This window comes from Alligator mississippiensis, chromosome 2, assembly GCF_030867095.1.
Source record: "Alligator mississippiensis isolate rAllMis1 chromosome 2, rAllMis1, whole genome shotgun sequence".
Lineage (NCBI taxonomy): Eukaryota > Metazoa > Chordata > Crocodylia > Alligatoridae > Alligator > Alligator mississippiensis.
In genome coordinates this window covers 161,571,266-161,588,886 of record NC_081825.1, presented here as the reverse complement: position 1 = coordinate 161,588,886, position 17,621 = coordinate 161,571,266, and the positions used below count along the sequence as shown (strand labels likewise).

At 44.4% G+C, this 17,621-nt stretch overlaps 1 protein-coding gene across 2 annotated transcripts in view; it reads left to right on the top strand.

Moving 5' to 3' along the window:
* Positions 1–17,621, top strand: part of EMCN (endomucin) — a 112,365-nt gene that overhangs the window by 58,800 nt on the left and 35,944 nt on the right. For both annotated transcript variants that reach the window (XM_006264504.4, XM_019488056.2), the window contains exons 3-4: positions 1,973–2,416; positions 14,849–14,905. In XM_006264504.4, coding sequence (XP_006264566.1) covers positions 1,973–2,416; positions 14,849–14,905 — 501 coding nt within the window. The remainder of the gene's footprint in view (positions 1–1,972; positions 2,417–14,848; positions 14,906–17,621) is intronic.

Here is a 17,621-nt window from a genome sequence, read left to right as displayed (position 1 = left end):
GTGGATCATGTGCAGTATTGCATTTATAGCTCTTTTAACTAATGTGGCTTCAAGGTGCAATTGAACTATCCTGCTAAATATAAAACTCCTAGAACTCACTGAGTTTTCTGTACAGACTGAAAGTAAAATCAAGTCTGAGCAGTCTTGTGAACTTGGATTTTTGAAAGCAGACAACTTAAATCATATTTAGGTGAAATAAGAGCCAGATTTCCATAACATCTGCTGCTGTCTCTGAAGGCATTGGTTCATGCTTGTGTTCAACACCACTGAGAATCAGCCCAGAACAACTTACCTACACCACAGCAGCAGCATGCTCCAGCTGGGACATTCCTAAACATGCCCCATCTACCCAACACGTTGCCAGTATAGAAATACATGAGTGAAGACACTCTGGAGTATCCTCCTGTAGTGTACTCTTAAAACCCCAGTCTCTGGCATGCTTTAGAGCAGTCAGTGCATACTTCTAGGTTTGTAGCATGCATGCAAAAATGGATGGGTGGGACATGTTCAGGACCATTGATGTTTAAACAGTATTTTGAAGAATGAGTTACTTTGATAAAAACAGTTGGAATTGAGAATCTGAAACATTTCTCAAGGTTCAGGTACTGCCTATTTGTAGAAATTGTAGTACTTTAAGGGTAAATTTACACATTACACTTAGACCATAGTAAACCTGTGGTGTGTTAAGCAATGTTAAAGTTAGAATGTGCTGTGTACAGTTGCACATTAAGGATTAATGCTGTTTCTGGCCTGCACAGCTCTGACTTGCTACTAGAGGGCTGGCAAGCAGGGGCATAGCTAGGAGCCAGGACACATGAGCTCTATTCCTGCTTTGAGAGAGGGGTGGGGGTGCGGGAGCCTGGGAGCAGTGTATCCTGAGATGCTGAAGGTCTGAAAAATGCTCATTTTATCTGTGTGGAGCAGACTAAGTGATCGTAACACAAGCTAGGTAACATAGCCGAGAGTTAACCCTCACTTGAAGTGGCGTAACTTTGAGATAGTCAGAAGGTGCTTAGGATGAGTTAATGAACTTTAACATGCTTGCATTTAAGTGCCCTTTATATGGTCTAAGCGTAACATGTAACTTTACTCATACTAAAATATTTTTGCAGTTTTTTTTAGTTGAACTGGGTCTAATCCCTCTCTGGACATGTTTAAATTTGTTTCTTGCCAATTCTTTCTTACTTTTGCTTAAATTGGAAAGGGAATATTGCACCCACTATTCGGTCAGAGAACTGTATAAATATATATATAGATATAGATATAGATATAGATATTAAATTCTACTGCATTGCTAGTCAATGACCTTCAACTCCTCAGCCTTGCACAGTGTGTAACATAGGAAATTTAGATGTGAACTAGATTGCAAGTTCTACTATTACAGCAGTATCAACCATGGGAGATCCAAAATAAAGGCAAGAAGAGATACATTTTACTTATATAAAGTTTTCAGATATATTGCAGTTTCTAAGCAATAGGCTAAATGTGCTCAAAAGCAGAGAATGGATGTTGACCCTATTATTAACTGTCATCTGCAAAACTTGTATAATACCAAATAATGTGACTGTCAGATGAATAGCTGTAAAACAGGATCATCATCATCATCATCAATAGTGATAACTATTGAATATAGCAAGCCAGCTCCTCTCTTCTGACCAACTTGCACTCTAAGTTATTCCTGCTCTGGGTTGACAGAGCAGGATGACTCTAAGTTATCTTCCCATTCTCTTAAGACTTGTTTTTCAGTGAAGGCCCAAGGCTTCTGTTACTTATTCCAGGAGTAACAATCTATGAGAGCCTATTTGGCAGGCAAGGGATTTCAAAAAGGTGAGGAGCTCCAGCTACTCTACCTGATCCTAGCACAGGTGTGGGCTGAGAGCATGTTGTGTGTATACATGGCTGCATGGATTAGAATCTGGCATAATTTTCTACCAGGTATGTTCTCATGTGACTGTCCTCTTTGCACTTCCAGCTACCATTGCAGAACATGCAAAGAGTAATGAAAACATTACCACTGCTGGGTCGGCTTTAGCTGTAAACATGACAGAAGCTAATTCAACAAAGATCCCAGATAAGTCGTTCTCAACTCTAGCAGGAACTAATGGCACAAATGACACTCGTGTGTCACCTCCAGCTCCAGCAGAAACTAATGGCACAAATGACACTCTTGTGTCACCTCCAACTCCAGCAGGAACTAATGGCACAAATGACACTCTTGTGTCATCTCCAATTCAAGCAGGAACTAATGGCACAAATGACACTCTTGTGTCACCTCCAACACCAGTGGAAGACAATACAAGAGCCAGCTCTCCTGGGTTGTCTCCATCACCAATGGGAGCTAATACAGCAGGCAACACATCTGGGTCAGCTACAATTCCAGAAAGAACAGGAACAAATGCTACTAATGGAACCACACGTAAGTGATGGAAACAATTTCATAGCCAAAGGGGTAAAAAGATATGAATAACTGAATCTTTGCATCATCTGTCACATATTGTCCTGAAACAAGAGTTGTTTCTCTGAAGTGTCCATGTTCAGTGTGAAATGTCAGTGTTATTTAGCTTTTGTGTTGTAATTAGTGATGGCTGTACTTCACAAGATTCAGAGTTTGGATACTCTAATTAAAGGGACAATACATTCTTATCTAATAAAAGGCTTAGTCTGTCTGAGTGTCTGTCTATAATGCTCTTGAAGCACTCTGATTGGTTAGTGAAACTAACCTCCCCCCTCCCCCCCGGCCCTGCTCCTTGGAGGCAGTGGAGCGCTGCCATAAGGATGGGACGAAGGGGACGGAGTGCGGGGTGAGGCCAGTGGTGCTGGTTTCACCCACCACGCCCTCCCCCCCGCTCCATCCCTCCCCACGCCCTCCCCCCCGCTCCATCATGGCAGCACTCCACCGCCTCCAAGGAGCAGGGACAGGGGTGGGATGAGTCCAGCAGCTGAGGCAGGGGGTGGGGCAGGTGAGGATAGAGCACTGCCACCCACCACCCTGCACCACCACCACCTCCCAGGAGCAGGGGGGGAGGGAAGCTTGCCCCGCTGTCTCCTCTGTCCCCCTCTGCTAGCACCCCATGCCACCGCCACCTCCAGCACTGCTGGCCTTCTCCTCTTCCCCGCCCCAGCCCTGCTCCTCAGAGGTGGCAGAGCACTGCCATGATGGCAGGGACAGAGGGGACAGAGTGCTGCTGCCTTTGCCCCCTGCTCCATCCCTGCTATCATTGTGGTGCTCTGCTGCCTCTGAGGAGCAGGGTTGCAGGGGGAGGGGTTGAGGCCAGTGGTGCTGGAGGTGGCAGCGGTGCAGGGTGCTGGTGGAGGGGGATGGAGGGGCCAGCGTCTTCCCCCCCCTGCCCCCTGCTCTTGGGAGGCGGTGGCAGCATAGGGTAGTGGATGGTAGCACTCCATCCCCCCTCTCCTCCCCCATCATTCTTCATGGGCAAATTGCTAGTTATTAGATAAAATAGAAAGACTTACTACTGCGGCAGCACCAGCCTCTTCCCAGTGGGGGGGGGGAGGGGGCTGAAATGGGCTAGACAGAATACTGGGGCGGGGGCAGAGGGGCTGCACTATACATCATCTGGCCAAACATACTTATTCATTTTTTTAACAACACCCACTTAAGGCACCACACCTCTGTGGGCAAAAGCAGGGCAGGCTCAGCTATGTGGGGTGAGCCACAGTGGCCTGGGGGTAGTGGAGGCCTTGGACAGGGGTGGTGGTGCTGGTAGGGGTTGGCTATGGGGGGGCTATTGCAAATTTTGGGGTGGCTATAGCCCCTGCTTATTACTGCCACTTATAATAACTCTTGTGGCAGTTGTAAATTTTAGTATCATCAACAATTCAGAAAACCAAACTAATGCTGTAAGAATAGTCAAATAATATTTTTCACTGCGGCCCACAAGGCATTAAATTGCAGCCCCCAGGCTTGCACCCAGCCACTGGTCCCCTCCATCACTCTGGCTGCAGCAGTAACTGGAGTCTCTGTCTCTAGGCTCCCCCCTCCTACCATCTGGCTTCCCTTTCTTGCCCCTTCCCCAGGGGTAGGGCAGCGCAGTACATGATGCAGCCCACAGGGCTGGAGGAGCCCGAGGTGTGATGCCTGAGCCTCAGCAGTGTCATCCAGTGCCTGAGCAGTGTGGTACAGTGGAATGAGCTTGCAGTCTGGAAAGTGAGGGTGAGGCAGGGTGCATGGTGCAGTGTTGTGGGCTGTACAGTGCAGCAGGAGCCATGCAGTACAGGAGGGAAGGATGCAGGCTAAAGGTAGCACCAGGGGGGCTGGTATATGCTGCGAGGGAGGGGCATGCAGCCTCAGGGGCTCTCAGTCCCTGCTAGTATGACCCATGTGTTGTACAGTCCCTGTCCACATAGAAATTGGACAGCTTGGGTTTAGGGCATAAAATGACTATAAGGTTAGAAGCCATTAATCTTACATAATATCCACATGGGATAATAAATACATTGGGTGTAATTTAGAATGGGTTTTTTTACGTTTAAGCATTAGGGAGCATAGCTGAAAGCTGATACCAAGATAAAAATATAACAAATTGCTTTGATCGACCTGGTTTACCTCTTTTGTCTATGGAAGACTGACAGATCACCTGTTTGGATTTCTTAATGCATATTGGACTAAATTGTGCCATCAAAATGCAATCTCCTTAAAGGCAATGGTTTCATTTAGACTACTATTTTTCTTAACAACAAATATTCATGAAGGAATAAGTGAAATTGTACAACAGTTCATGATCAATCCAGACTGCTGTCTGTGGTAGCTGTCAACATGGTTCAAGCTCAGCTCAAGACAAGCAGATGCTACTACCTAGGGGCACATGCTTCCAGTGAAAGATGGTTCTAAGTTATTCTAGAGTATCCAAGACCAGAGTAAGAAAGAACTTCCGGCCCATTGGCTGACAGAAATGTAACAGCTAACAGGGATTTCAGTTTACTATATGTGCATAGGTTTCAGATCTCAGTGATCTTGAATGATCACATGCATGAATTCTGTAAACATATCTGGGGAAGTGTACAAGTGCTCATTCAAACATTTGAACCCCAATTCATTTAGACTTCAACCTAGTCCCATGTAGGGGAGATTTCCACTGCATTAGCCATTTTAACCATTTAAAGTCCTATGAACACTTGCACCTAGGGCATTTAAACTGGTGGAACTGCAGGGCAGCAGGGGGGCAGCAGGGGGCATGCAGTACAGCTGGGGAGGATGCAGGCATAGGGTGCATTAGGGGCTGGCATCAGGGAGCACATGCTACAGTGAGAGGCAGTGCGGCCTGCAGCCCCAGGGGCTCTCAATCCCTTTTTAGTAAGACCCTTGGGTTGTGTGGTCCCTGTCCACATAGAAATTGGACAGCTTGAGTTGTACATACCCCTATAAATACCCTAAGTTGCTTAACTATGATTCTTTAGTTAGGTTGGAAGTTTAGTTTAGGCCACTTTAGTTAGGTTGGAAACATGGCATTATTTGCCATGAAACATAGCAACAGTTAGTAGCACCTCTCAGGTCTCCTATCAGTGCCTTCTTCTTTGGTTGGAGTCCTGTAAAAATGCATTAATTAAGAGAGATTCATCAGTTTATCAGCCCTTCACAGCTCTTCACTGTGATTACATTAAATATGTGGATCACTAGCATTTACCATTACATTATTTCTCTTTACTTCAGTGTGTCTTTACTATTGCCACTGGGTTACATACATTTAAAAAAACTGGAGTAACACAGTGCATAATTGTTCCCAGTGGATGTTTTATAATGAAATATGTATTAAGTTACAAAAAGAAAATCTGTAATAATCAACCTCAGAACAAGTATGGCTTTTCACTTTTAAAGGGCTCAGTCCAAGTTCCATTGTAGTCTTTCTGTTGGAACAACCCACCATAAAGCAATATATTGATTTTGATTTTCCAAACAGAAAATAGAAATTCTATTTCTGCAAAAAAAATCCTTTGAAAAGACATTTTAATGGAAAAATTTAACCGCTCTTTCAGCTGTTTGGGATGTGAGAAAGGCATCAGAGAGAGTTGAAAAGCAACTGAAGAGAGTGGCGGAGCATAGCCTGTGAAGAAATTGGATCTGGCCAACAGTTCTGAAGATCAGTGGCATGTGATAGCAGGAGCCCCTTCTCCACCCTGAGCCATACATTTCTCTGCCATGTGCTGCCAGTCTTGTCTGCAGCATCCAGTGTCCCTGCTCTACCCCAAGGGGTTCCCCATCCCCCACTGCTGCCTCATGCCATTAAACCTGTGGCTAAGTATTCCCTTGGCACTGGAGTTTAGCAGCAGTCAGTGGAAGGGGCTGGAGCAGGGAGCGTTGTGGAGGGGGGTGCTGCCGAGGGAAGTGAAAACCTGTGGTGACTGCTCCAGTGCAAGACGTGGCCCCCTATTCTTAAAGGTTGATAACATTGACCCCTCAGGTAAGCAATAGCAGAAATTATGATGTTTTGTTATTACACTGCAAGAGGTGATTCGTAAAGGACTCACCATGGACTTTGGATGTTAAGGCAATAAGAATCTAAATCCACCAAATACAATGTTACTATGAAGAGGTTTCTTACTGAAGGCTGAATTAAGCTATAGTCAACTGAATCGACTTCCTACTACAGCCATGGATATTTTCATTGCTCTGTCTGGACCATTAAGTGCTTCTTAACTCAGAGAAGTTCTCTCTCCAGAACTAACAGGACACCTAATATGAGTAAGACAAGGAGGGTTTGACCCTTTATGTACACAAATAATTATCCAGAAACTCAGATCAGCAGTCTTATCTCACAACTGCTATAGTGGTTACTGCTTCTGAGCAACAGGAGCCATGAAAAGATAGTTTGAAAGAATTAGAACATGATAAAAGTGGCAAACCTTTGGCTCATGTAATCATAGGCCTAACCAAAAAGTACAGTCAGACCAATGGATAATGTTTAAGGCTCTTAATGTTACTTTGATTTAGATTACAGTATTCTGTCTGAGTTATTTATGCACTTGTTTTACTTGTAAAAACAGTTTCATGTGGCTGCCTTCCAAAAAAAAAAAAAAGGAAACTACAGGATATTGAGGCTACTTTGTATTGGGTTTTTGAGGATAAAATTAAACAAGATAGGTTATTGGTGTCTTTCACCATCTGCCAGTTTTCACCCCTGTTGGGGTTGGCTGGTGTGGTGGGCTACCTACAGAGGGGTAGTCCCCAGGAAATGCCATACCCATGCCTCCCTAGAGAAAGGCAAGTGTGGGGTGCCAGAAAGCCTCATCCCCCACTGCCTTGTGGGTACCCCATGGAGGGGAAAGGCTAGGGGAGCATACCCCAGCAGAAAAGCACAAGGCCCAGGTCCACTGTGTGGGGCCTAAGGCAGGGTCCAGGCACGTTGACAGACACCTGAGGCCTGAGTGGGCTGTAGGCTGAGTTAGGGGTCCAGGCATGTTGACAGACACCTGAGGTTCAAGGGGCATCAGGCCTAGAAGCTCTAGTAAGGCAGTAGAGTGAGAGCCGGAAGTCGCATAGAGTAGGGTCTGTGGTGCCTGAAGGACCGTAAATAGGCTGGTTGGAGCTGAGACCCCAGAGAGGGGGTAGATAGTGTGGCCCAACTAAGAGGCTGGGGGAGTAATAGTGTCAGTTGTGATCAAGGTATATCTGAGGATGCCTAAGGCCAAGTTTGGGTCAGAAGCTGAGAGCAGCCCACTTAAGGGACCAGACGGGTAATAGTGGATTTTGGATGCCATCTGTGAGGCATGGGACACAGTGTAGGAGTGGTTCAGAGCCGTCTATTAAGCCCTTAGCATCAGGGCATTAAATGGGCAGCCTCCTGCCTAGAAACAACTATTTTATATTAACAAAGGCATGGCAGATGAGTCAGGTGGGCGGGCTGACGTTTTGTGACCAGCCTTGGGATGGCCCCCTGTCACAACTTCCAACAAAGATTTAGTTTAGCAAATTTTGTACACCTCACCTTTCAATGGTGAATCAGATAATCTTTCCAGATACTTTATACAGAACATCTGCCTTTTTGATTTATAGCCCTAGAGGGTGTGCTGACCCAGGAATAGATAGAACAATTACAGTACTTTGTTAGCAGTGAGCTGCTGCCTCCTTCTTGTCTTTTTCTTTCTCGAAGCGTAGAACTATACCATCAAACAGAGGATGATGCCTCATAATTTAGAAAATAACTGAAAACAGAGACTGCATTGCTCAGATAAGCACAATTGCATTTATGTGCCAGTGATGATCCTTATCCAGAACATGCTTACATAAAAGCTGCTTGACTAGAAGAAAGGACAGACAGAAAGAGAAACATTTTTTTAATCTCTCGTTCTTTCAAGTCTTGACAGAATCCAGGTGAAACTATGTATGGAAAAGATATTTTCAGCTCTGTTCAGCTTTATTAATGGTGATGGCTTAGAAGGTTTTTTGCAGTTTCTGGATAAGGTAGGTTACTATAGTCTTTAGGAATTAGGTAGTATCATGTTAAATAGTTTATGAGCTCTGAAATGGACTTCACTGTTTTCTCTACATCTGAAGTGACCAGAGCGGAACTGCATGTTATAGGTGGGCCTATTATTAATAGTGCCCAAAATTTTCCACTTCAGGGCCATCAACTCTACCAAACTTTACATGATTGGACTGACATTTTACATATTGGTTACTGCTTACTTCAAATGGTTCCTTAGTTTCTATGAAAAAAGCTTGGGTAAAATACAGCTTTTTGCTGTTAGGGGATATCTTTTCTTCAGAAAGCACTAGTGTCCCCATGTTTTGGAAGTGGGGCCTGAAGGTCATGTGCTAATTAGTTTATCCCTTGCACAGCACAAATTTGGCTACATGGCTTCCAGTTAGGCAGCTAGTACACAGGGAGCACCATGATGTGTTTGAAAGTGCTGCTCCCAGACTTGGTACGTTTTCTATCTAGACACAGTTGAAGTTTGGTAGAAACATAGTAGAAGAAGTTGTGTCATCTCTGTGGAAATTTACTAAAATAGGGCAAATTATAAGACCTTGAAAAAACACTTCATGCACGCTCAGTAAGTTTACTAGAGCTTTGCAACTAAAATTGAAAGGATTCTATCCTAATTGGGCATGCACCAAAAAGACTGGGAGTAGAGTACTCCCACTCAAGGAGACTGGTAGTAGAGACCAGAAAGGAGATCTGGGACAGGAAGAAGGAAAGGATCTGACAAGGAGTTGAGAGGTGGAGGGAGAATTGGGAATGGGTGGAAATGTTTTTAGGTTCAAAGGCAATAGCCAACTCATTTTAACATGTATAGAGCTCTTTCTCCAGCTGTCTGACAGAAACAGAAAATATTGGATACAGTAAAAGGTCCACCTACTATCTTTCCTGCCAAGGTGGAAGTGGTGAATATTTTCTTCTTTTATTTGGGGGAATTATTAAGAGGGGGAATTAGAATATGAGCACATGGCATACAGTCTGGGCTGTGAGGCAAACCAAGGACTGCTGAGGAAAAGTTTCTATAACTTACAGCAGCTCTAGAAAGCTCTAATTTACATCAGGGGCTATAAAAGCACCTGAGCAGACTGGACTCCTAAAGGCACATAAAGTCATTTTGGCACTCTTGCTGCATTTTTGCTGCTGTCATGTGCTGACCCTTTGCATCAGGTTAATATATAATTATTCTGGCCAGATCATATATTGAATATGTTGCAGACTGTATAATGCTGATAATATTCCCTCCTACAGGTACTATTGGTTCTGCATATTATTACTACCACATAGGATGAGATTCCTAAAACGAGTATGGTTGCTTTAGTGATTTTTACATCTTACCCAACAAATATAATACGGAACCATAAGGGCATAGCAGCGCCCAGATAATGGTATTTACTAAGTAACAGCTGGAGGAAAAGTGCTCTGCATTAGGCTTGTGCAAAGCAGCAAGTATTCACTTTGGATTCGGATTTAGTTGATTCAGAAGGACAGTGATTCAATTAGGAGATTCAAATTACTGTCCTGATTCGATTTGGCTGAAGCGGATCTGAAGATTCGGCACCATTTCGGAGATTTGGCCATAGACTAAACAGGCAGCAGTCCTTACTGTGCTGGACACAGCTGCCTCCAGCTGGTAAATCTGTTGTGGTGGGCAGAGGGGGGAGGGAAAGGGGGTGGGGGAGAGAAGTATTGGGGTTGGGACAAGCTGTCTAGCCCGGACTCAGGGAGCGGGGTGGGAGGGGGCGGGATGTGGGCTCAGCAGCTCTCAGAGCAGGAGCTATGCCCTGCTGCCGCTTGTCCAGCCAGGGTGGGAATGGGGGCACAAAGAAGGCAAGGCTCACTCTGGATAGAAGGGGGCAAGCAGCAGCAGGGCATAGCCCCTGCTCCCATCGCTGCTGTGCCCACATCCTGCCCCCCAGCCCACCCCGGCTGAGCAAGCGGTGGGCTATGCCCTGCTGCTGCTTGCCCCCTTCTGCCCAGAATGAGCCACGTCTGCATCGCCACCCGTGCCAGCTGGGCAAGCAGCAGCAGAGCATCGCGCCCACTCCAAGTGCTGCTGCACCCGCATCCTGCGTCTCCCCACCCCACTACCCCAGTCCCATGTCCCCCTGCCCTGGCTGGGCAGCTTGTCCCAGTCCCAGAACCAATCCCTCCCCCCCATGCCCCTTCCCTTCCCGCTCTGCCCACCACAACAGTCTTTTCTAAATCAATTTGGAGGCTTCCAATTCGATTCGGACCTATTAGTTGGTTTCCCGATTTGATGCAGATTTGGAGATTCTGTCGCCGAATCGGGCCAAATCTTCTCCAAATTGAATCGGTTACCAAAGCTTCATGCAGCCCTACTATGCATGTTAAAATGAGTTGGCCATTGCTTTTGAGCCCCAAAACATCTTACTTCATTCATAACATGCTAGCTGCATTCCATTGCTATGGCAGCGCATACATGGAAAAACAGATGCTCAGAAAGCCAGGTCCTAAACTGTGAAGGACTTCCATAGATCAAATGTAACACATTGAATTGCACACAGGAAAGAAGTGGAAAACTCTATGCAAGCTTTGGAGACAAGCTACATGATCCTGGTTGGCACCCATTTAGCAGAAATCATGCCCTGCACTAGCTATAAATCTAGCCCTATTTTCTGTGATCAGGTATGTAGGCCACAAAAGCAAGGGTGCTGGCAGTGAGGTCCACAGCAGATGAAAATAGCTGAAGTTGCATAGCCCCCATCTCAATGCACCTACTCACAAACTTATATGCCCAACTCTTTGTAACTTGTATATTACTTGTGTAAGTCAGGCTTAATATAACATCATAAAAACTGTTGTTTGTGGCTAGATTCCCCATCTGAAACATTCACAAACTTTGTGAGGCCTGAATAAGGGTACTGTGATAACTGAAAGCTTGCCTATGTCTATACCAACCATATGGTTGTTCAATAAAAGCTATCACCCAGAAAAATTCTTGCCTCTTGCATATCTCTTGGATCATCATGGCAACATCATCACTTCAGCACTACTACAAACTTCTTAATTTCCAAACAAATTCTAATCAAGACATTAGGGTAGCAGCTTGCTGACAATAGCAAGAATTACTGTATGGCACTGAAAATTGCTGAAGTGGACACTGCAGCTGACAGTAGTGGGCCAATAAACATTATGCATTATGTGATATGAGGTCCATTTCTTCCTCATTAACAATGCCTATGACTCCTGCTGCTTTGCAAACTGCTAGCTAAGAGCACTAAAGTAATTAATGAAGATTCATCTCTAAAAGGCTTTGTGACACTTGAAGATGTGTCCTTTACCTCTCTCAATTAGGCATTTATGTTTGTAAGACACTTACTAAATGCCAGCTGTACACTGATAGGTACTGGCTCCATTCTTCTCAGAGTTTTTTTTTTTTTTGGATTCTGGATTTTCTTCTTTCTTTCTGAATAACAATACCAGTATAGATTGCACCTTAGATTTGCTTTCTTTTTCTGATAGGCTTCTGTAAAATATTGCAGCCTTTTTTTTTAATCTGTCCAAGTAGAGTTCAATATGAACAGTGATACTGCATAGATTATTCTCTGTAACTTGTGCATCTTCCAAATTCACACTTGGGATGAGGCGGACTGGTATTTAATGCTGCAAGCCTTTCTTTTTTGTTTCTGTTGCTATAGTAGATCAGTACCCAGTTTCAGTTGATCTTGTACATTTTGTTTGCTTGCTTAATTCGTACTATAGTAGTAGAGGTAGGTAATGAATGGTTTGCTAGTATTCCTTTGGAGAATCTGAAGCAATAGCATTGAATTATGAAAATTATTAGAATTAACCATCATAAAGTGTCTAAGATAGCAGACTCTAGCCATACATTATAATCACATCACAGATAGACACCATGGAAAAGCTAATTTGTACTTTGAAGAAACCTTCTGATTTTGCAGACATAATGGCCTTGGACTACTGCCATCGCCTGTATTATATTAGTTGATGCCCTTTTTGAGAACAGGGCCCCACTATGCTGGGCACTATACATTAAAAAACAATCCCCATCCAAACATGTTATGGGCTAAGGCAAGCCAAAGGCAGGTCAGGAAAAGAAACAGAGAGCTAAAAGAGCTTGCTAAGGTCACAGGGTTAATCAGTAATAGCCAGGCCTAAAACCCAAGTCTTATGACTCTTAGTCTAGTGCACTGACACCCTGTTCACACTGGATGTTAAACAGTTCTGAGAATCTATTTGTATGGAAACTGCAGCAAACCTATGATATCCAGAAAGCCTTTGGAAAAACAAGCCACAGGATTAAGGTGACCATGGTCCTGTTTTATACTGGACCATCCTGTGTTTAAACCCTTTGTCCCTTGTTCATTACTGAATGAGGAACAGATTGAAAAAAGTTCTGTTTTTCAGTTCATTGGTGGAAATACATGTCAACCATTTGTCCTCACAATTCTATTGGCTGTGCCTAGAGATAAGGTGGTACACAGCCAGGAGAAGCAGGGTTCCACACCAGCCCTGGAGGGAGGGAGGGAGAGAGGGTGGCCTTTTTGTGGTGGTCCTGCCACTTGCTGCTGATTGGCCAAGGGGCCCAATGGCCCTAACCCTCACCAAGCAGATGACCTGTATTCTGAGGGTCAGTGACCACTCAGATGGGATCCTGCCCCTCTCACTCCTTTTGCAGTTGTAGGCAAGGTATTATTTTATAGTTGAACAGAATAGTTTGTTATGAAAACCTGAAGCTCTCATCAGATGAGCCCAAGCTCTAAAACCTAGATAGACCAGATTTTCAATTTGTTACAAGAAATCTATGCCATTCATAGATGACAGCCTTGAGGCTACGGCATTAGACTAAGGATTCAGGAGCTTTTTATTCTGTTCCTAGCTCTGAAGCCACCTTATAAAAACAACTTAAGCTCTTTCTGTGCCTTAGTTCCCATATGTAACATACGGCTAATAATACTTAATTTCCTTGCCTCTCCAACTAATCCTAGCCTGGTTAGATTGCAAGTACTTGGGGACAGCACGTATGCACCAACAGGGTTGCTATCTGTAACATAAGTGAAAAATATATATGTGACCCCTGTTATATCCCACTATGTATCTTTAACATGCTCTCCTCCCTGTATTTTGCTGTGTGGGAGCTATTTTTCATGTCATAGATGAATTATATAAATGCTTACACTTTTCTATTATGACCATATTATTGTTAGGCACCTCAGGGTGGAGACATGCAGCAGGTTAACTCTGTAATGTACATGCAATGTAAGGTACACCAGTGTTCAGAGCACACAGATAACCATTAAGTGGTGATGGATTTGGTAACAGTTTCTGCAGTAAGCATGTGCTACATGAGAAAAACTGACTAGAGCTATGAACACAATTGTATGAGCCTATGTAACCCACTCATTTACTCTAGATTTTCTGTGGGGTAACTAGTACCCCATGGGGATTTTCTATGGGGTAACTAGTAACTAGTACCCCATAGTACTTGGGCAGTTGCCTAGTTTGCACACCCAGCTACAGTAATTGTATGTGCAACTCTAGGTGCACGATAGCTCATGTGCTATTGCATGTAGGGCTCAAACCTTTTTTTGTTAATTTGTGTATGATGAGAATGGCAAGCAGAGAAGCATAGACATTTGCCTTCTCTTAAGTTCAGTGATTTTGCTTTTCTATAACCTTTCTGCAGTGCAGTAATAAACTTGTTTGGTAGTTGATACCTGACTCGAATTCAGATTAGTGCCTGAAGGTAGAAAACAGTGCCTTATACTACAGACTCTGGAAAATCCCCAGAGAACACCTACTGTTGATTATACTAACCAACCATTTCTCTTCTCTATAACTGCAGCAGAGAAAGCATCCAACTCCCACTGAAACACCTGACTCAAGAAAGCAGTTAGACTACTAACATTTTAGCTCATTGTGTTCTTTCATTTATTATTAGCTTCTGCTTGTAGATCCCTTAGTCAGACTTCTTTCAAATGTGTGTTTAAGTTTCACCCACCTTTTTTTGATTTCTTTTTTTTTTTTGGCCTTGTTGGAAATATATGTAACATTGAACTTCCTGAATGAGACTGTGTATTGTATGCACTTTTAGTGTGTTTGTGAGCAGATTGTGCCAAGGTACGGTGCCACATAATCACTGTGAGGGTGCACATACCTTGTCCCTGATGAGTATTTTCTCCTAGCCCACTGCAGAATCCCTTCAGCTAAAACCCACCGTCATGGAAGACTTCTCCTCCAGGCTCAAAGTCACTGAAGCAATCTGTCAACTCGAAAGGTATTTTCTCTGTTCTTCTGAGCACCCATGTTGAGGAAGATAGAGAGAATTGTGCTTCTCTTCAGGACTGGTTGTATAAAAATCCAACAAGGGTAGGTGAAGAGAAAATGATAACAAAACATTGACCATAAAACACTACTCTTTTCTTTTCCAGAAAGTTCTGGCCACTCTGGAGGCAAGGACAAGATAGTGGACAGCTCCCCTTTTTCTAGTGAGTAAATATGTTCCTTCATGCTGCATCTTTAGAATTTGCAGCAGAGCCGCGTGGTACTGCACGAGTGATTGGGGTTCTGTCAAAAATGAAATTGGCAGCCTTATCTCAATCCTTACGGGACCATGGACCCTATTACAAAACTAATTTAACTGTCTTTGTTATAAGGCTTTTCTCAAAGAGAAACAGGGCTTAATGAACATCAAGCCGACACTGCTCTTACCTTGGAGCTGTACAATTATTCCCAAGGACTGAGGGTGAAGTAATGCAAGTGAAAAGCCTGAACTTGGCTACCCCATGGAGTGAAGACAAGGGGGAACTGTATGACTCAGGCCCCCTGTACATGTTACACTTAAGGCATGATTAACCAGTTTATCTTGCCTTCAGTTGTGACCCAGCTATATGTTCAACCAGTTACCGGTGTGATAAAACAAGCAGTAAGCTACACAGTTATTCCACAAAAAATGTGTAGTAACTTTGTAGGTTGTTCTAATCATGCAATTAATTGAACATGTGTCCCACTGCTCCCCTCTGGCTGGGAGCTCATCAACAGAGAGGCTCCTAGTCACAGGGGTGCACCACGCACTACCAGCGCCACAGCTGATAGGCTGGCAGTGGTGGCAGAATTCCCTGCACTGGCCCTGCTGGGAGCCTTGCCAGCCACAGGGCTTGCAGCCCAGAGAACACTGCTGTGCCACTGAGCCTCACTGGCTGTGGGGCTCACAGAGTGGGCAGTCTCTTTAGCTGTAGGGCTCACAGCACCAACAGTGGGAAGAACAATGCCACCACTGTGAGCCTCATCACCTGCAGGGCTCACAGCAGCAGCAGCAGCAGCAGCCTTCTGCCCACTGGAAGCCCTACGGCCGAAGAGGCTCACAGTGGTAGCGGCATTCGCAGCGCTGCCCCTGTTGCAAGTCCTGCGGCTGATGCCAGCTGTAGGTCTCACAGCAGGGACAGCACAGGGAATGTTGCCCTGCTGCAAGTCCCACTGGCTGTGGGGCTCAGCTGAGGGAACTGGTGCAGGAGAAGCCCAGGATCACAATCCCAGGCTCCCCCGGCACTGGCAATAAGGTGCAATGGGATCTATTGCGTGATCCCACAATTGCACTCTTGCCATACATGCGTGCATCACATATTAGGTGCCATTGTGCCTTTACCTGCACATGTAGAGGGACCTTCAATCATTCTGTTTTCACAAACCTTTAAGTTAACCCTAAAAGAATCATTCCAGGCAAAGGGGTCAGGGTATCTCCAAACAGTTGGCAACTGAATGCTATTTATAGGCCCTTACTTACTATATAGTATAACACATGCATCTAGTGGGGCAGTATTACTGCAGCTCTGATTTCTAAGACCAGAGTATTTGTGTAGCTACACACAACCTAAGTGTCTCTCTAAGACAGAAACTCCCAGTCTTCCAGGGTTGCTACCCCACTCCCAGTGCAAACCTGACTATTTACCATTGAATTTCTATGGTGCCTCAGATCCCACTTGGCATTGCAACCTCTAGTTTAGGAACCACTGCTCTAAATTTGAATACCAATACTTCAGTACCAATACATACATTTTTTAAGTGCTTCAACAAACTTTTTGGAAAGAGCTGCATCCTTGGGGGAGCCATGAAGATGTCACTTGCCCATATCATCCTCCTTCCTAGGCTATTCTTAGCAGCTCCTGTCTTTCAATCCAGGTCAGCCCTTCCATTGGATCCAGGTAATATAACAGACACTAATATTAGTGCTTCTAGCTGAAAGCAGAAAGACTGCTGGTGAGTGACGCAAATGATCTCCCACTGTTCTGCCCTAGAGTCTGAATCTATTACTCCTTCAGCACAGTAAGCAAGGAACAAGCCCACTCTCCCAGTATCTTGGCAATACCGCCATTTAATCAGAGTGAAAAGGTGGCTGTTGAATGCTGCAGTACTCTGCCTCTTCAGCTCTGCCAGCTCCTGCCAGCTCAAGGAGTGCTGGAGCCTGGTTTGGAATCAAACCTAAGTCTCCCATATTGCAGGAAGACTTGGGAGCATTCTTCTCTAGGTCATTGGGTTACAGCCTGTTAAATATGAGCCTGACAGAATGAAGCTATGAACAATTATACCTGAGAAAAACAGGGGCTGTCATGTACATTTTCCAAAAAAGCATCACTATTACATAACTTCTTTTTACACGTCCTTTCTTCTTGGCTGGGAAACACCTGTCAGGAAATGGCAGATGGTGGGAAATAATAAAAGGAGAGAAATGCCCTCATTTTTAAAGAAAGCTTGTGTTCTACATCCCTGGTTGTACGTACAGAGAAAAAATGTTACCAGATAGCAATTTCTACATGTCTTTCGGTGTTTGTCATGATAAAGGAGAAATAATCACTTTAGCCACTACATTCCAAATTCATCTTGTTTTATTGTATGTGACTTAAAAAAACCCAAACAAGCTCCTGGAACATTGGTGATGACAAATTATATGGGGCTATTACCATTTGGGGTGACCTAATCGTGATTACAGGTTACAAGCTGAATATTCCAATGCAGGGAAAAATTATAACAATGTCCTAAGGAAGAGTGTGCAGAAATACACTCTCCGCATAGTTGCAACTGACATTGAAGACAGAGGCTCCAGAATGACTAGGGATGGGGGAGGGAAGGCCTTGCGGCCTACAGCCTTGTTTTCAAAAAGCTGCAAGCCTGCCACCTAGTGGATATATGAGGAACAACATATACAGA